The sequence below is a fragment of the Narcine bancroftii genome, chromosome 3, assembly GCF_036971445.1.
Source record: "Narcine bancroftii isolate sNarBan1 chromosome 3, sNarBan1.hap1, whole genome shotgun sequence".
Classification (NCBI taxonomy): domain Eukaryota; kingdom Metazoa; phylum Chordata; class Chondrichthyes; order Torpediniformes; family Narcinidae; genus Narcine; species Narcine bancroftii.
Window position 1 is genome coordinate 140,311,676 of NC_091471.1, and position 19,002 is coordinate 140,330,677.

The 19,002-nt window shown below is 39.9% G+C and overlaps 1 protein-coding gene across 1 annotated transcript in view; it reads left to right on the forward strand.

Annotated features, from left to right (window-relative positions):
• LOC138756714 (uncharacterized) overlaps positions 1 to 19,002 on the forward strand; it is a 75,715-nt gene that overhangs the window by 42,306 nt on the left and 14,407 nt on the right. The window contains exons 4-6 of the mRNA XM_069923104.1: positions 5,621 to 5,683; positions 9,410 to 9,552; positions 13,292 to 13,388. Of these exons, the coding sequence (XP_069779205.1) occupies positions 5,621 to 5,683; positions 9,410 to 9,552; positions 13,292 to 13,388 (303 nt within the window). The remainder of the gene's footprint in view (positions 1 to 5,620; positions 5,684 to 9,409; positions 9,553 to 13,291; positions 13,389 to 19,002) is intronic.

Consider the following 19,002-nt stretch of genomic DNA (forward strand, 5'->3'; position numbering starts at 1 on the left):
GCTAAACTATGAATGTCAATTAATTTTCTGAGGAGAGTAACGTAATTTTAAAGTCACTCCAGTCGTACTTCAACAATTAACTATGTCCAGTAAAAGTCTAGTCCAAAGATAGGTGTCTCTACAAATGAAAAGCTAGACAATATAGCATAAATTTTCTTTCTATGAATAGAATGGGAAAGTCAACTTTCAAGTATCAGATGCTTATTTTGTAATGGAGCTCAGGTTGCTTTAACATGATGGATTGAAATCTCAATCCAAACAATCCATTAACATCCCAGGAGAAAATCTCAGAGGCTGATGCCATGGGTCAGGGTCAGTGTACTTACACCATTTTCTTCTGTAAGGAAATGCCCTCAAGCAGTAAGAGGCAATATGCCCATCAATCTGCCCCAGAGACATTGGCCCCAGAGCCACCTTCAAAGTTGAGAAACTTTGAAGTAAAGAGAGAGAAGGGTTGATGCTATAAAGAAAACGATCAGAGAAGTGCAAACCCCCAAGTCCTGCAGGAAATGTGGCAAACAACACCCCTTTGATAACCGAATCAAATGCCCTGCATTTGGTTCTGTATGTAGAGCCTGTAGTAAAGCAAACCCACTGGGCAAAGATGTGCAAGTCTGGTATGAAGAAAACAGTAATACCAGTGAAGAAAAAAGACAAGAATATCCACCACATAAAAGGAAACAACAATGAGGACTCCGACACCCAGACTGGACATAGAATCCATACACCTTCACGAGAAGTCGGGTGAGCTGAAAGAAGGAAGCAAGTTGCACACAAGGATCCAAATACAGGGGACAATCCAGAACAAGCCTATGATATTTAACCTAAAGGTGAAACTGGATACTGGATCACAAAGCAAAGACCTTCCATTCAGACTCTACCACCAGATGTTCCTAGAGAAAATAATAAAATGGTATCCAAAAGATGGTGCATTGGAAACAGCAAATGTCACATTAACGGCCTATGGTGTACCCAGGATCGAGCAGCTAGGGAGAGCTAAGATCAATGGCTTTCATGGTAGACGCAGATGGACCAGAAATTCTAGGTCTGGATTGCTGCCGGGAGTTGCAATTGATCTCTTTCAATTATGGGATCCAGATATCCAAAAGGATCAACAGAGACACTCCATTAGAGAACTGACCTCCAGTCACAAACAAGGCAGGCTCATGAGCAAATAACTGTAACGCCTTGATGAATCAGTTGGATTCTTTGGAGACTTTGAATATCACATCACCAGAGATGCAAACTGCAAACCAGTCATCCTTGCTCCAAGGAAAGTACCACTAGAGCTTAAGAAGAAGCTGGAGAAAGAACTAACGGACATGGAAGGGATACAAGTCATAGCCCAAGTGACTGAGCCGACTGACTGGGTAAATTCCATAGTGGTCAAAGAAAAACCAAATGGCCGCTTGAGAATATGTCTGGACCCTTAATCAAGCAATAAAATGCCATCACTACCCAACACTGACACTAGAAGACATCACAGTGGAACTAACAGGATCCAAAATCTTTACCTAGCTAGATGCTAAGAATGGATACTGGAATGTAAAACAAGATGAGGAATCAACATTACTAACAACTTTCACTCCTCCATTTAGTCGTTAAAAGTTCCTGTGACTACCTTTCAGCCTAAAGGTGAGCCAGGACGTGTTCCAACAGAAGATCGATGAGACCTACAGAGGATGTAAATGTGCTGTTGGCATTGCGGACGACATCCAGGTTTTTGGCAGAGATGGAAAAACTCATGACAGAACAAGAGGAGATGGAATTAAACTTAATGCAGACAAATGCATTATAAAGAGAAGGAATGGTGTAAACTGCTGATGGGGTAAAGCCAAGCCCAGAGAAGGTTGAATTACCAAGATGGAGGACCCAAAGGATAAAAAGGAACTCAGAAGTTTCCTTGAGTTGATCCATTACATGAGTTCCTTCATACCACATATGTTAGACTGCACAGCAAACATCAGAGAGTTGCTGAAGGAAGATGTGGAATTTCAATGGTCACCATCACATCAGAGAAGTTTTGATCAGCTCAAAGAAATAATATGCAGAGAAATGGAGTTGAGATACAATGATAGAAAAAAAGCCCTCATCCTACAAGTAGATGCATCTAACAGAGGCCTTGGTGCAGCATTTGTACAAGAAGGAAAACCAATAGCTTTTTCCTTAAATGCACTAAGAGTGAAGACCAGATATGCCAACATTGAGAGAGAGCTGTTGCCGGTCACATATGGATGCAAAAAGTTTCACAAGTTTCTGTATGGAAGAAAGTTTATAGCCCACTGGAACACATCCAGAGAAAGAACCTAAACAGGCACCAGCTAATTCTATGACTACAATGCTATGACTTCAACTTAAAACACTATGACTTCGACTTAAAGTAGATGCCAGGCAAAGAGGTGGTGCTTGCTGATACCTTATCATGACTTTTCCCGAATTAAGAATATGAAATGGAAGACATGGGGATCAAGATAGATCATCTCATCAGTGTGACCAGTAATAAATTAAGACAGATCAGAGAAGAAACCAGTAAGGTTGTGTTGCAAATGCATTCTCAACAAGTAATACAAGGATGGCCAGAGAGAATAAAGCAGATACAGCCTTCAATACGTTAAATCAGAGACAAAATATCATTGGAGAATAGTGTTCTGCTGGTTGGATCAAGATGAAACAATGTAGAAAGAGATTATCCAGAAAATACATGAAGGTCACATGGAAATGGAGAAATGCAAACTCAGAGCGAAATCAGCGTGTACTGGACTGGTATATACAGGTACACAATCCTTTATCCGGAAGCCTTAGGGAACAGTGTGTCCTGAATTTCGGATTTTTCCAGATTTCAGAAAGCCAAATTTAAGCCTACCCAAATTGTGCTGCCACATCCACCCCCACCCCTCCAGTTGCGCTGCCATCTCCCCCACCCCTCACCCGCCCGACTCGCACTGCCAATCTTCCCCCACACCTGCCCAACTCACGCTGCCGGTCTCCCCACCCCCCCCCCCCCTCTCCTGCCCGACTAGCACTTCCGGTCTCCCCACCTTGCCTGCCCGACTCACGCTGCCGGTCTTCTCCCCCCCCCCCCCCCTTCGCCTGCCTGATTCACGCTGCTGGTCTCTCGCCCGCCCGACTCGCACTGCCGGTCTCCCCCTCTCACCCACCTGACTAGCACTGCCGGTCTCCCTCTTGCCCACACGACTCGCACTGCCATTCTCCCCCTCTCACCCACCTGACTTGCACTACCGGTCTCCCCCTCTTGCCCCCCCCCACTCACCTGACTCGTGCTGCCAGTCTCTCAACCTCGCCCGCCCGACTAGCGCTGCCGTCTTTCTCCCCATTTTCCGGATTTTGGAGCTTTCCGGATTTTAGGTGTCCAGATAAGGGATTGTGTATCTGTACAAAGTCATTAAAAATATGGTGGCTACATATCAGATATGCCAAAAGTACAGAAACACACAACAAAAAGAGGAAATGTTTCCACAGAAGTACCTGCCAGGTCATGGCACACAGTAGGAGCAGACTTGTTCACTGAGAATCAAGAGTGGTATTTAATAGCAGCCTGTTACTACTCTAAGTTTTTATTCGTCAAAAGGGTGAAAGACCTGAGAGCGTCAACTGTCACCTCAGAAATGAGAGCGCTCCTTGCTGAACAAGGAATACCCAAGCAAGTAAATGTGACAATGGATCACAGTTCATGTCACAAGAGTTCAGAAAGCTGGCTGCAGAGTATGGGTTTGTTATCATTACATCATCCCCATACTACCCCAAAGGTCACTGAAAGACAAGTGCAACCTGTGAAACGCACACTAGTTAAGTGTCGCGAAACAAAAGAAGACCCATACTTAGCTCTTCTATCATTATGAGCAATACCTTAAAAGGCTGACATGAAGTCCCTGACAGAACTTCTAAATGGCAGGAGATATAAAACAACTCTATCAAGCAAAATACATCCTCCAGAAGACCAGGAGGAAACCAGAAGAAGACTGGCTGACACACAAGAAGGACGCCAACATTATAACAAACAGGCACAAATATTGCCATATTCAAGAGCCGATGTTAAAAACATGGACCCCAGCAAAGAAGCTGAGACACCAAGATCATACATTGTTAAGACAGACTCTCGCAATCACCTGAGGAGGAACAGAATTCACATCCGGCCAAAACAAGATGTGATGAAGCAGTAACCTTTAATACTAACAAAGCCTACAACACCAATATCAAGTGAAGTGACCACAACCACTAATGCCGAAACATCAACACAGTCATTGTCAGGTGAAGCACAACAAGAGCCATCACCTACACGTGGACCAGCATCACAGAGCTCAACGGTCGCAGCCAAATCCACCAGATGGCGAAGCAACATACTGCCGCCAGTGCAATATCGATAAGGTTGTTTAAATAAACTAGTGTACAAGTTCAGTTACTTAAGTTGCACTGGAAAGAAAGTGAAAAAGAACACTACATTTTTATTTATTTTGAGAAGGAGGAATGTTATATAGTCAGGATAATGTGAACTATATTGTAACAGCATGAGAATACACCTTCCTCACGGTAGTAACTGTAGTACACCACTGTGGGGTATATGTATATGAGTGTGTGTGCAGTTTTTTCTGAGATGGTGGAAGGCATCAGCAAGTAAAATTGTCTTCTGTTATTTGAATCTCGTATCTCTAAGTTATTTAAGAAGCCTCCCAAGTAACTCAGAGTCATAACAATGACTTCTTGTCTGGGAAAGAACCTGTTGATGTGTTCAGGCTGGAGCGGGTATAGACTGGAAAGGCTGGCTTTAATGCTGCCAACTATCCAAGTTTCACTCCTTGGAAAACAACCTGAGAAGTTAACTCAGTTGAAGATCTGATGCTGACCACTCTGGTGCTGACCATTGCATGTTGCACCAAGACTCATTAAATCTAATTTAATGGCTGGAGCATACAAGATATTTTCAATTACCTTTCATCCTAAGATGAGACAAGAAATGGCTGACTCTTTGAATCAGTTTCTTTTAGTTAAGGTAAAGGAGACATTTTCTGTATGCAAAACATTGAGAGATAGTGCAGGCTATTGATAACTTATTTTTGTAGGGTGGATGTAAAAGAGTCAAGCTAGTGAGCACACTAATATTTTAGAAGTAATATCCCACTCATGACGTCACAAATTAACACAACTTCTCTCCTCCAAGCTGGTCTGATAAAGTTTGAAGTTCTGGTTGTAACCCACTGCTAAACAGATTACATATTATATTAAGATGCCCAATTATATGGCCCACCAAAAGTCTCTGTTAATCTGTCATTGATTGTTACTTTCAATATAGTTTAACTAGATGCTAAATCTGGTGGTCTGGATTGTGAAGTTCAATATTATTTTACATTTCATAGTATTTCCTGACATGGGATGAATGTAAATAGTTTCCCAAGACAAACCTAGTTTTAGCTTTTTATACTTTATCTTTCTGAAATTCATTCTGGCAAAGGTTCTTTTCAACCAAGCATCTCTAGATTGTATTATTTCATTAAAATTCAAAGGATTGGTTTTAAAAAATATGTTGGATATGGTTTGTTTCAAGAAATGCAAATTATTTTACCTTAATCATCAGATAAATTAAACTTTTGCTTGTTTTTCCTAGACACCATTGCATTTAGCTGTTCTTAGTGGCAATCTCCTCACTGTCCAGCTGCTGTGTGAACAGGTAAATTGAAGGACTTAAAAAATTTCCACCTTGAAGCTCATTTGATCCATGGTCATTCAACAATATAGAGATGTTAAGGTCATGTGTGGTGAAAAGATGCTCAGTAACTTAACAGTATATGCCAGAAAAAGATAATAATTTCTCAGACTAGAGAATATTATGCCAAAGTAAATGCTTCAATCATACTTCTTCTTTTAATGTTGAAACTTGTGTTAGATTGCTCATTATTTATTACTGTATATTTATATATCTGCATTTGCACAGTCAGTGTATTTACAGTTTTTTCTTTCTTTGAGTACAGTTTAATACTGGGTAATTAGAAATTCTGCCTGGAAACTCAGAGTTGAATGTGATGCCATGTATGTACCCCTGACAATAAATATGAACTTTGTACTTTGAAGAATTCATGGAATCGTGAAGTCCAGGCACAGGCATGTGTGAGATTATATCATCATCCAACCAAGGGACCACAGGGATATCCATAACACCACGCTAAGACTTTCTTGTTTAATAACTGCTGGGCAAAACCCCTTCTATTATTTCCATCAAATTGGCCTCAAAACATCAGCATCAACAGAAATGTTACCTCAAAAAATATCTAAGCCTTCAAAGGCCCTGCTTGAACGTTAACCATAACCATATAACCGTTTACAGCACGGAAACAGGCCATGTCGGCCCTTCAAGTCCGTACCTGTTCACTTGAACAACTCCACTAGCTCCTCCGCAAACTCCTGAGGAAGTAGAGGCTTTCTTCATGATGCCATTGGTGTGTTGGTTCCAGGAAAGATCTTCCAAGATGAAAAAGGATTTATGACAGAATCAACTTTCCAAGCATTTAAACTTAGCTGCACCATTCATTGATGAAGGATATGCTGAAGTCTTGTTTCCTTGCCTTGGGGAAATGCTCAGGTTAAGGAATGGTTCATTTAAAACTGGTGTAAGTAATTGCTTTATTCCCTGTTGGAGAAGCTATGGTGTTACCAATCTGAAATAATTGCACTTACTCATGTATTAAGCTTGATTTTCTTCTCAGACAGTACCTCACAAACACCTATTATCTTCCAGCCAATTTGAGCCACTGAGTGTCCACAGTGTATGGACTCCAGCATAGTTCGCACCTTCAAAGATTATTGGCCTCTTTATCCAAAAGAATCAGTTACTAGTTTAATGGGAATAATCAGGAGATTCAGAAAGTAATTGACTACAATCTGACATGCTCAAGGGAAAAATAAATAGCTCCATAGTCACCCAAAGGTCATGACCTAAAGGAAAGATGGTGGTTGAAATGAGTGCAGGAATCTGAGCACTCCCAGACAGCAATAGCTCCCGGTCAAAGGCACTGTATTTAAGTTCAGGTGGCCGGAGAGCTTACGAAAAAAAGGCCAGGGGCTGCCATTGCCCCTCCATCAGTTGTTTGAGGACCCCTCCAACCACTATGCCGGAGGCGTCCACTGTGAAGTCGGTCAGCACCTCTGGCCTGGGTGAATCAAAAGGATGGCGTTGGCCAGAGCATCCTTCACCTTCTGGAATGCCTACGAGGTCTCCCTGTCCCAGGCAATGTCTTTATTTTTACCCGTCATGAGTGCAAAAAGGGGATGCATGATCCGAGCTGCTGCTGGTATGAATCAATGGTAGAAGTTAATCATACTGGTGAACTTCTGCAGCCCCTTCTTAGTGCAAGGTTTTGTGAACCACTGAACAGCCTCCACCTTCTCGGACAGTGGTTTCACCCCGTACCTGTTGATCTGATGCCACAGGAAGTCACGTATCCTGCCCCATCTGACACTTGGCAGGATTAATGGTCAGCCGAATCCCTGCAGACGGGTGAATAGTTGTGCTCTGAATGATATAAGGATATCATCCAAGTCAATGAACGCGAATGTGAGATCCTGGCCCACCACGTCCATCAGCCACTGAAAAGTCTGAGCAGCATTGCCCAAAGGGCATCTTCATGAATTTGAACAGGCCGGGGGGTGATTATGGCAGTTTTAGTTATGTCCTTGGGGTGCACTGGGATTGAATGATAACTCTTGATTAAATCGACCTTTATAAACATCTGTGGCCCTTGTAAGTTTGTGGTAAAGTTTTGGATATGAGGCATTGGTTATCTGTCCAGTGTGGTGGCATCATTGAGGTGTCGGTAATCAACACACGGCCTCCATCCTCCTGCTGCCTTCGGAATCATGTGCAGGGGGAGGCCCAGGTGCTGTCCGACTGCCACACTATCCTCAACTCCTCCATTTTCTTAAATTCCTCTTTGGCGAGGGCAAGTTTATCGGTGGGGAGGCAGCGCACCCTGGTGTGGAGTGGAGGGCCCTTCTGAGGATGTGGTGCCTTACCTCATGCTTTGGTTCCGTGGAGGAGAATTGTGGCACTACTATTGCGGAGAACTCTGCCAGGATGCACGTGTAGATGTTGTCGGACAGCGTGACAGAGTTAAGGTGGTGGGCCGGTAGTTTGGCTTCCCCCAGGGACATTGTTTGAAAAGTTCTGGCATGCACCAAATGCCGCCCTTTCAAGTCTACCAGCAGGCAGTGGGCACATAGGAAATCGGCTCCCAGGAGCGGTTGCACCACTGCCGTGACAGTAAAGGTCCACTTAAATCAGTGGCCAGCAAATTGTAGGGGGATGGTGTAGGTGCCGTAAGTTTGGATATCAGTGCTGTTCACTGCCTTCAGTGCTGGGCCTGGCTTGGCTTTCCAGGTGTCATAAGTCATGGGGGGAAGGGCACTTATTTCGCTATCGGTGTCCATGAGAAATCGCCTTCCTGACCAAATGTTGGCCAACCACTGTGGAAACACAGGGTGGGCAGCATCAATGGACTCCTGCACCTCATCATTGTTGGTAATAACAATATGTCTGGGTAGGAGGGTCCACTTGCCTTTCCATGTGCTGTGGCCTGTTGCCAGCTGGGTTTGTGGCTTGGCGATCTGTTCTACCAAAGCGCCATTTTCTTTCTTTGCTCTCCAGAGCATGTCTGTTTGGGTTGCGACTTTCTTCGAGTTGCAGAGGTCCTCATCAGCAAGCAAGGATCATAAATCCTTAGGCAACTGCTCCAGGAAAATCTGCTCAAAGAGTAGGCAAGGCTTATGCTCCTTGGCAAGTGCAAGCATCTCGCTCATGAAGGCAGATGGACCCGTCTCCCAAACTGTTCAAGTGCAGCAGACGGGTGGTATGCTTGTGCCATGAAAGTGCAAGTTAGTGGCTCTTTCAGGGCACTGTATTTGCCTTGCTCCAGAGGCTGTGTAGGAATGAACGACCCTTGCTGCCATGTCCTGGTCGAGAAGTAGGGGGTGTTGGTGGCGGCAATCTATCGAAGGTGGAACTGCAACACCCAAAACATTGGCAGCTTGAATGAGACCGAATGGAGAGCTGCTTGGTCCGTCATTTTCCGGTCCAACTTCCAGTTGGATCTGTCAGGGTCACCAATGTAGCATGCGCTCTATGTGAAGTGTGGAGTAAGAATGACTTTTTTATTGTTCTGTCAACTCTGTTTATATTCACTCCATTTGGGAAGTCGTCATGTGGGATGGCGGCCATTGGTCCCTGTGGGGCCCTCACGATCGCTGCACTTGCCGCCCATTTTGTGAGCCGGGTCGCAACTCAGTTCATGGGCTGCTATAAACTAATCAAAAAATAGATATTTTTTAAAAATTTTCAAAGTACTGTGTTTGTACTGTACCATCAATACCAATCCCTTTCACTTACTTTATTTTCATGTTGCAGAATTGTCTGGATTTAGAAACTAAGGATAAAAATGGGAACACACCTCTGAAACTTGCAAGGGATCGTCACTGTAAAGATATCATTGCATACTTAGAAAATACCATCAATCTCTCAAGAAGGCGGATTCTGAAATTTGATTGGAGGTAAAGAAATTCAGTCATTTAATTTACATTCTAATAAAATATAACACGTTATTACAGAAATGCAGGCCCAAAAATAATAGAAAGTTTTATAGTTGAGTTCTAAAGCTAAATTATAATTGCACATGGACCAATACCATCCAAGTTGTGCTTCAAGAGTGGAAAGATGTTTGTCTGCATTTTTCAATAGTTTGTGTGTATATGAAGATGGCAATATCAGTAAATGTCTTGAGAATCACTGTCAGGTTAGATGATTTTTGATCATTTACGATTTCCTGATGTAGGATATTTAGATCCATCATCTCTTGATGCAGAATGCAGGTAAACAATTTGGGGTGTGAAAATGCATGTTCATTAAATAATGGAACTTGGGGGAGTGGATGCTTAGCTTGCTTTTTAGAATCCTATGCCCAATTTTGCTGCTTTGCAGATCTCACTGCCTGCAGCAGTCATGTGTCCTTTCTATATCCCTGTATTTGTATGCTGTCAGAACTGTGGTAGATGCTGCTGTAACCTTATTAGTCAGAGTAAAGCTAGGAAAGCAGAGTCAGGCTAATGTTTTATTAAAATGAGTCAAAGATAGAAGATAAACCTAACAAGGAGTTATTGATCCAAAGGATAGTTGGAGTACAAAATGTACTGATAAATCCAAAGGTGTTTCTTATTCATCCAAATAGTTCTGAGTTACTCATTTGATAATTCTATTCTACTTACTTTAAATATTTGTAACATACTGTACTCTTTTTATCTTCTTCTCTTTGGCTTGGCTTCGCGGACGAAGATTTATGGAGGGGTAATGTCCACGTCAGCTGCAGGCTCGTTTGTGGCTGACAAGTCCGATGCAGGACAGGCAGACACAGTTGCAGCGGTTGCAGGGGAAAATTGGTTGGTTGGGGTTGGGTGTTGGGTTTTTCCTCCTTTGTCTTTTGTCAGTGAGGTCGGCTCTGCGGTCTTCTTCAAAGGAGGTTGCAGCCCGCCGAACTGTGAGGCGCCAAGATTCACGGTTTGAGGCGATATCAGCCCACTGGCGGTGGTCAATGTGGCAGGCACCAAGAGATTTCTTTTTATAATGATTTGTTTACACACAAACTTTCAGGAATGGGGGAAGGAATATCTGAAACCTGAAAATTACACTTTCAAGAAGGATCTTCAGTAAAAGTAATTGGACAATTGAGAACAAATGTTCAAATGAATCCAACTCAGATTTCAAAACTCGAAACTGATAATAGCAGCATTCAGCTATGGACAGCAGAAGTAGAGGTGAGGATGGAGGGAACAGTTAGAAGAAGTCCTCATGAAATTTGGTGAATTATATTTCAGAGACCCAGTTGTGATATTTTCATTAGTCAAATTACCAAGAGTGTACGTGGAAGGAGTGAAAAGTGAACATTGAGTTTATGAACCTTGCTTTGTAAACAAGAACAAAGCAAAAGGAATGATACTTTTTCCACATGGTTCAATGTCTGAGTGAGCACCATTCATTGACTTTTGGTTACTAGAGAAGATGGTACATCATGATTTGGTGATAACATTTTGCACTTTCTCTCACATGTGGTTTTCTTTGGAAATCCTATGTTTCTGTCAGAACTTTAGCTGGAAATCAGTGAACTTCCTTTTTTTATTCATTTATTATCTTATTTCCCATAAAACCCTTTGAGAAGTAGTACAGTCCTCCTGTGTTGTGTGGGAAGTTCCAGAATGGGGAGGGACTTTGAAGTACTGGAGTTCCAGTGGATCTGCTGGATTTCTGGATGGTAAAAATTTGCTGGTTGCAGATTGGGGAAGTGCTGTCATTCACTACAATGTACTTTGTGAAAGGTAATCATTGCAGCCACAATACCATGGTTTAGTAATGAATGCTTCAGATAATAGATGAGGTGCCAATTAAGCAACTTCTTTGTCCTGGAAGGAGTTTGCAGCAAACAGTAAACCCATGATATATTTGATTTTAAAAATACAAAGGGCCGTTTTTGTTTATAATCACACCTAAGATACTAGGCATGTTCAAAACAACATACAGTCTTAAAAATTAAGTATCAACAGTATTGTTTATCATTACTAACACTTAATTCTATCTAATGTTAACTAAGAGAACCAATCTAGTCTTGCTATCTCCTTGTTACAGAGGCTACCAATAATGCTCAATGATGGATGGCATATGGTGATTTTCAAATATGAACCCTTTGACTGCTGTAGAAACTGCTCAGTTTCTTCTTCAGCATGTAGATAATCAATTTCAAATTCATTTGCAGAATTATGCATTTTTTAAACTGTTTTGCAAACCATGGAATCTCTATTGGCAATAACTTCAAATAACCTTGTGTCATATGGAGTTATTTGTTTGTCCGTATGTTTATTATTTGCAAGAATTGTAGATCCAGGCTATAATTGCATAAATTTGACATTTAGGTGTTTTTATTTAATGGCATTATTCTTTACCTTGTCACACTAATGTAAATTTTGATCATCTATTTCAGGGAGAGGGGATTCTTGTGTATGCACTGGTTGTGCAAAAGCAATTTATAGTTTTTTGCACAACTGATGCATATTACTTTTGTTAGCTGAGAAATTGTTCTATATTTCTATTAATCCTATTTTTTTTTTAAACAAAATTCCCTTAGCATGAGCAATGGAGATGATCTTCTGTAACATTTACATGAATCTTCACTAGAGATCCTTTACTACCATGATTTGATATTGGAAAATGTGAAACCTAAATATTTTACCAAATAGCTGAAGTAATTGCTGGTAAACAATGATCTATAGTTTCTAGATCTGCCAAATTAACATTTATATTAACCCATGATATATTTGTTCTTCTATGTTTGACATCATTGTTGCTTGTTTACTTTGTGTTCAACCGAGTCATCCATTCCCTTGAACCAAACCTTCCCCCTTAACAATTGTTTAGTTTTCAAAATTTTGTAATGACCGTCACAAGAATAACCTTACTATTTATTTCCTGACACAAGCTATGACAAAGTTGAATTAATGAGTTTATCAGGAATTTTGTGCAAATTTTAGTATAATCTCACAAGAATGTGAAATTTCTGTGGCCTGTTTCAATTTTTGAAATACTGTTAAACACAGAAATAAAATAACATTGCGTTTCATTGCAACTTCACTTTCACTAAGCATCAACTACACAAATAACAAATTCAATTGTTTCACTACCAATCCTTCTCAGATAGAGAGATCAGTTCTAGCTATTGTATGTGTGTTCTTTTCATTATGACCAGCTGATGCTCTGACATATCATTCTTGAGCTAAGGTAGCAAAACAACAAATAATCAAGCAACACAACCTCCTGGAGAAACTCAGCAGGTTGAGCAGCATCAGTAAGAGAGAAAAGAATCCTTCGTCAAGACCACAATATTGATCATTCTTTTTTCTCCTACTGATGCTCAATCCACTGAGTTCTTCCAGCAGATCCTGTATCTGCCTTTAGAATTTAAAACATATAGATTCCACATTTTGATTGTATTATATGAACCATCATAATGATCTAGATTGACTCTAGCAGTAATAAGGACTGTGCTGAACAAAAAAATTAAAGATAAATTTCATCAACCTTGTTTATTCTGTGTTGGGATCATTCTTTTCAGAAATAAAATAAAGATATAAGCTTTGTTATCTTTATTTTCTAGAGTTCTTGAACTCAATCCTGCAGTCAAAATTAGCCTCAACATTCTTCCAACATTCAGTGCCAGAGATCTCATCCATATTTTCTACTTATTTACAGTGCATTAGTCTTTGGCCCACCAGGAAAATCAAAAGGACCAATTCTTTTCTTTTATGGTTGTCTGCTGTTGTGGGGTTACCCTACCTATTTAACACAGGTCAGTATATTCAGATATGCTAAAATATTCAGCAATTTGTCCAAGATATTTCAAGAAATTGTACTATGGTTATGGCAAACTGATGTAAGGGTATATTACAAATGAACTCAGAAAAAGCTGCCTATAAAATATTAACAATTAGGAATGTATATTTCTTCCATTCTGATATTGAATTTGGCTACATCTATGGCATGTAACTAATGTGCAAGCAATTTGATCAACTGATCATATTGAAACTTTACCATACACCAGGGGTGGCCAAACCGTGGCTCGCAAGCCACATGCGGCTCTTTGACCTTTAATATGCGGCTCGTGGAAAATTTGAATATTCTATAAATTTCAACCCCCCCCCCAACTCGCCCGCCTGACTCATGCTGCCTGTCTCTCGCCTGCCCAACTCACACTCCCGGTCTCTCCCCCTCATGACTCGCGCTGCCGGTCTTTCCCCCTCACATGCCCGACTCACGCTGCTGGTCTCTTGCCCACCCAACTCGTGCTGCCAGTCTCTCTCCCTCGCTCGCCTGACTCACGCTACCTGTCTCCCTCCCCCCTCACCCGCCCAACTCATGCTGCTGGTCTCTCCCCCTCGCCCACCATATTTGCGCTGCTCGTCTCTCCCCCGCCCGATTTGCGCTGCAGGTCTCTCACCCACCCAGCTCACGCTGCCGGTCTCTTGCCCACCCAGCTCGCGCTGCTGGTCTCCCTCACCCGCCTGACTCGCGCTGCCGGTCTCTCGCCTGCCCGACTCATGCTGCCGGTTTCTTGCCCGCCCAACTCATGCTGCTGGTCTCTCACCTGCCTGACTCACATCTTTAATAGCCTGATTTTGTAGCATTGTATTTTAGTCATAAAAAATATAATTATAATAAGACTAATTTTGTAAAGTGGAAATATTACTGAATTTAATATGTAACAATAAAAAACGTATGTGTGAATTTTGTTCATGTCCTGCGGCTCTCAAGCATCTGAGCTTTATCGTTTGTGGCTCTTACATTAAGCAAGTTTGGCCACTCCTGCCATAGACAGTAGAACTCGAGGTAGAAAGCAAGGATTATGGCTTAAATTTGAGCCATTTTTCTTATTGTAGAAAAGGGCATTTACATCAGTTGAAAAAGCTGAAGTATCATAAACAAATTTCTTACTATTTTAAAATGTTGCATTTAAAATTCCATTTTGAGAAATGAAATGCCGTACTTGTAAAATTAGCTTTTCAGAGCTAGAAGTAACAATGATTGAGAATCCCACTTAAAACCATTATCCCTGATAAAATCAGTTTTCATTAGTCTTTGCCAAACAATAATGCATAAAAAAACCTATTCACAGAAATGAGTGATTCTATGGTGACTATATTTGCAATAACTGTAATACACATTGTAATTGAACAGTGTCACTGACAGTATTTCCTTATTTAATTTAACATGCGCAGATACCACTCATTGCTATAGTTTCATATGATAACTAGTTCCAGTTTCACAGTCACTACAAACAAAAAAAATTCAGGCATATGTATTGCTTATAACTATGATGAATAGATAATTTCCTATTCCATTATCTCCCATATTTTAAAATGGATATATAAATAGCTGCTCTGGTGTGATCATCAATGACTATTGGTAAAAAAACAAAGTGCTGGAGAAGCTCAGCAGGTCAAACAAAGATAGCAAAGGTAAAGATACATAACCAACATTTTGGGCTTGAGCCATTCATCAAAGTATGACAAAATCCTGGCAAGCGTCCAAACAAGAGTAGAGGGTGGCAGAGGCAGGAGATGATAGGTAGAGAAAGGAGGGAGGGGACTGCAGCAATGATGGAGAGGAGGGATGGCTGGGTGGGTGAAAGAAATGGACAGATAGGAAAGGGGGAGGTGTGACGGATTATGTTATATTTTATATTGTACATAGATATGTTTTAAAAGGAGATAAATTGTGGCAGATTTTTTTTAGTGTAGGTTACACACAGATACAAACACTTCAAAACCGATCTCATTTAAAATGCCAGAGCTCTGCTCAAGCCAGACAGTCAAGGCTCTGGGTGCCTTTGCAAAAACTTTGAAGAATCCCTATAAGGACTTCACAAGTAGGTGTTAATTAGACATGCTGTGGAGTAATTGATTATTGGTTTGGAAAGCAACAGATGAATGATCTCAGAAGATTAGGTACGGAGCCACAGTCGATCTGAGTGCAGTTGGCTGTTTTAAGAGGGTCATGTGGTTTTCTCTGAGAGAGAGAGAGAATTGAGTTCTACAGTTCAGCAGCAGCAGCTGGGACTGGGACAGGATAAGCTTGTGGAAAAACCCCATTTTGCAGATGGGGTTGTGCCTGGTCAAAGTCCTTGTTCATGCAAGAGGAGAGGACTGAAATAAGGGAAGTTTCTTCAGCAAGACATTGACGTGGCTGACTAAAAGGGATCAGTTTGTGACCAAGAACAACTCTCTCTCTGAAAACCGACAAGTACTTCCCTGAGTGGTAACCATTTATCTTTCAAGCACCAAAGTGTGGTGAACTTCATAAATGTTAAATTCTGTGCACAGTATAAGAATTGCCTGCAACCAGTGAACTTGGAGGAATGAGAAGTGAGATTGGACTGTAAATTAAAGAACTTTTTTTAAACTTAAACACATATTACATACATGTGCGCTTAGAATTAGAAGGGTGTTAAGTTAGGTTGGTTAAGTTAATAGTAATAAGTTAGAGTTTTATCCTACTTTCATGTTTAAAGATCATTAAAAACAACTTTTGTTTAAGTAACCATTTTTCTTGGTAAATATCTGTTGCTGCTGGGTTTTGGGGTCCTCTGGGCTCGTAACAATTACCAAATTTTAAAAGTATTATAAGGCAGCTCAATTGAGATTTTTGTCTTCTTGATATCAAAGGGAAGAAAAAGTATCTTGGGTAGATATTGAGATGAATAATATAGGTGAAGAAAATCCAGATCGAATATTGTATAAATGGAACTATGAAATTTTTAAAGATAGAAAAGAAATACCAATTTTAAAACATATGTTTCGAATATGGAGCGGGACACATGTGGAAAGAGGTATAAGGAATTATCAGTTGGCTCAATTGACTTTAAAACAAAATCAACTTCTTCCGTTTACAATGAATAATTCTTTATTTGACAATTGGTATGAAAAAGGTATACAGAAAATACGTGATGGTTTCAGAGGTTCATTTTTTATGACATTTGATCAATTAAAGGAGAAATATGGGATATTACAAAATACAATATTTGCATATTATCAATTACGATTATATTTGAAGGAAAAAATAGGAATGAATTTGAAACTTCCAGAGTATAGTCAATTTGAATATGTTGTAACAGATATCCTTATTATTCGAAGATTTATAACTACTATGTATAATAAATTACAAGAAATAAAGGAAAAGAAAGATTTGTATAAAACTAAACTGAAGTGGGAACAGGATTTAAATATACAAATTCAAGAAGAAATATGGATGAAACTGTGTAGCGATAGTGTAACTAATACAATCAATGGTAGATATCAAATGGTTCAATATAATTTTTTACATCAAATGTATTAAACACCCTATAAGTTGAATAAATTTTTTAATTTTTCTGCTCAATGTTTTAGATGTAAAAAAGAGGTTGTTTTTTTGCATTCAGTATGGATGTGTGAAAAGGTGAAAGATTTTTGGAAAGAATTATTTATCTTAGAGAAAATATTAAAAGAGAAGTTTAAACTAGATCCAAGAATTATTTTTGTTGGGTAATATATATGATGAAGATATTAAGTTAGAATTAGATAAATATGAAAATAGATTTTTGAGTCTGGCAATAGCAAGAAAATGTGGAAATGTGGAAATTGGAAAATAATGTTAAATTAGAAGAATGGTTTAAAATATTGTCTCCCATTAGAAAAAAATTACTTATAATATGAGAGTTTATTATGATAAATTTTGTCAAATATGGGAGCCTTTATATGAGATTTATGAATATAGACTAATCCAGACCTTCTAATCCAATCGTCCCCCTCCTCCCGAAAATATGGTACTTTCATCAAGAAATATATTATGGTATTATTAATGAGGTTATAATTATTATGATGAATATGTTCTTTTCTTTTTAATCTATCTTTTTTTCTATTTTTAGGGGTTAGGGATGGTGTAAGAACTTTTCTGAACTTACACACATGTTACATACACGTCCTCTTCGAATTAGAAGGGGGTTAAGTTTGGTTAAGTTAAGTTAATTGTAATAAGTTAAAGTTAGATCCTGTTTTCATGTTTAAAGACAATTAAAAGCAACTTTTGTTAAGTACCCATTTGTCTTGGTGAATTTCTATTGCTGCTGGGTTTTGGGATCCTCTGGGCCTATAACAGAGGGGAAAGTGAAAGTGGGCAGGTTTAGTTGAAAGCAGTAAAGTCAAAATTAATGCCCTCAGGATAGAGAGTGCCCAGACTTAAAATAAGCTGTTCCTCCAATTTGCGGGTGGTCTTGGTGGGATAGTACATAAAGCCATGGACAGACATGTGAGTCTGGGACTGTGACATTTGACAGATGTGACTCACAATTGAAATGGTTGGCTTCTGGGAGGTCACTGTGGTTGCGAATGGAGAGGAGGTGCTGAGCGAATCCGAATCCACCTCCCAATCTGTGACTGGACTGCACTGCACCAGAAAAAAGCATCATGTTATGTTTTACATGATGCATTAAGAAATAAATAATAACAGGTAATGATCAAATTAGCTGCTTAATTCTGTTGCTTGAATAAAGCAGGTGGCCTGCATAAATTAAAATGTGCAACCTTTCTTTTAGATACCCATTTTGCTTCATATAAACAGCATTGTAAACTGCTATAAGGCTATTTTAATAGCTTTAGTCATGTCTTAATTTCCACTTATAATTACATAGTTAAAGACACATAATATTTGGTAATTTTTTTAATCATTCCTGAAGTGTAAAATGTGCTTATACCATTGATCTCCCTTTCAAATACTTACTACAGCTATGTTTTAATTGCTGCTAATACATACCTATGTAACCAAAAATTTGAAAAAAATGTGGATAATAAATCTAATTAGAATGTGCATTGGCCTTGAAAATAAACACTGCTCCAAAACTTTGAAAGATGAAAATTCTTGTACAAAATTCCAAAATCAATTTGTTGTATCACTTCTAATTTAACTGCTATCCGAGCAAAAGCCTTCAGATCCCTCTGATATATAGTGGATACAATTATAATGTGATGGTTTAGGTCCAAAAAAAATCAGATCGCGAAAAAAGCGGTGTCATACTAAATCAGGGTCACGAGAAGCAGTGTTTTCAAAAAAAAAACACCTGCAATACCTGTATTTGCAATCATATTTTTTATTTCTTACAATCACCATTTTATTTCTTAAAGAAGCGATCGAGTGTTCATTGTCTGAATGCAGCAGGTCGCTGGCGGCTGCGAGCAAAATCAAAATGTTTCTAAGCTAGAGGATATTTATGTGGCCCACATCCCGGGTCTCCAGCCAACATAGGCTAGCCTCAAGGTGCTCAATGGCTTCAGATTCTTTCAGGAGGCTCCTCATTTTCATCCTCCTGTGGTTCTAGTAACACTACGGACAATCTCGATATCTGTCAGATGCTCATATGTCAGGCATTCGTCATC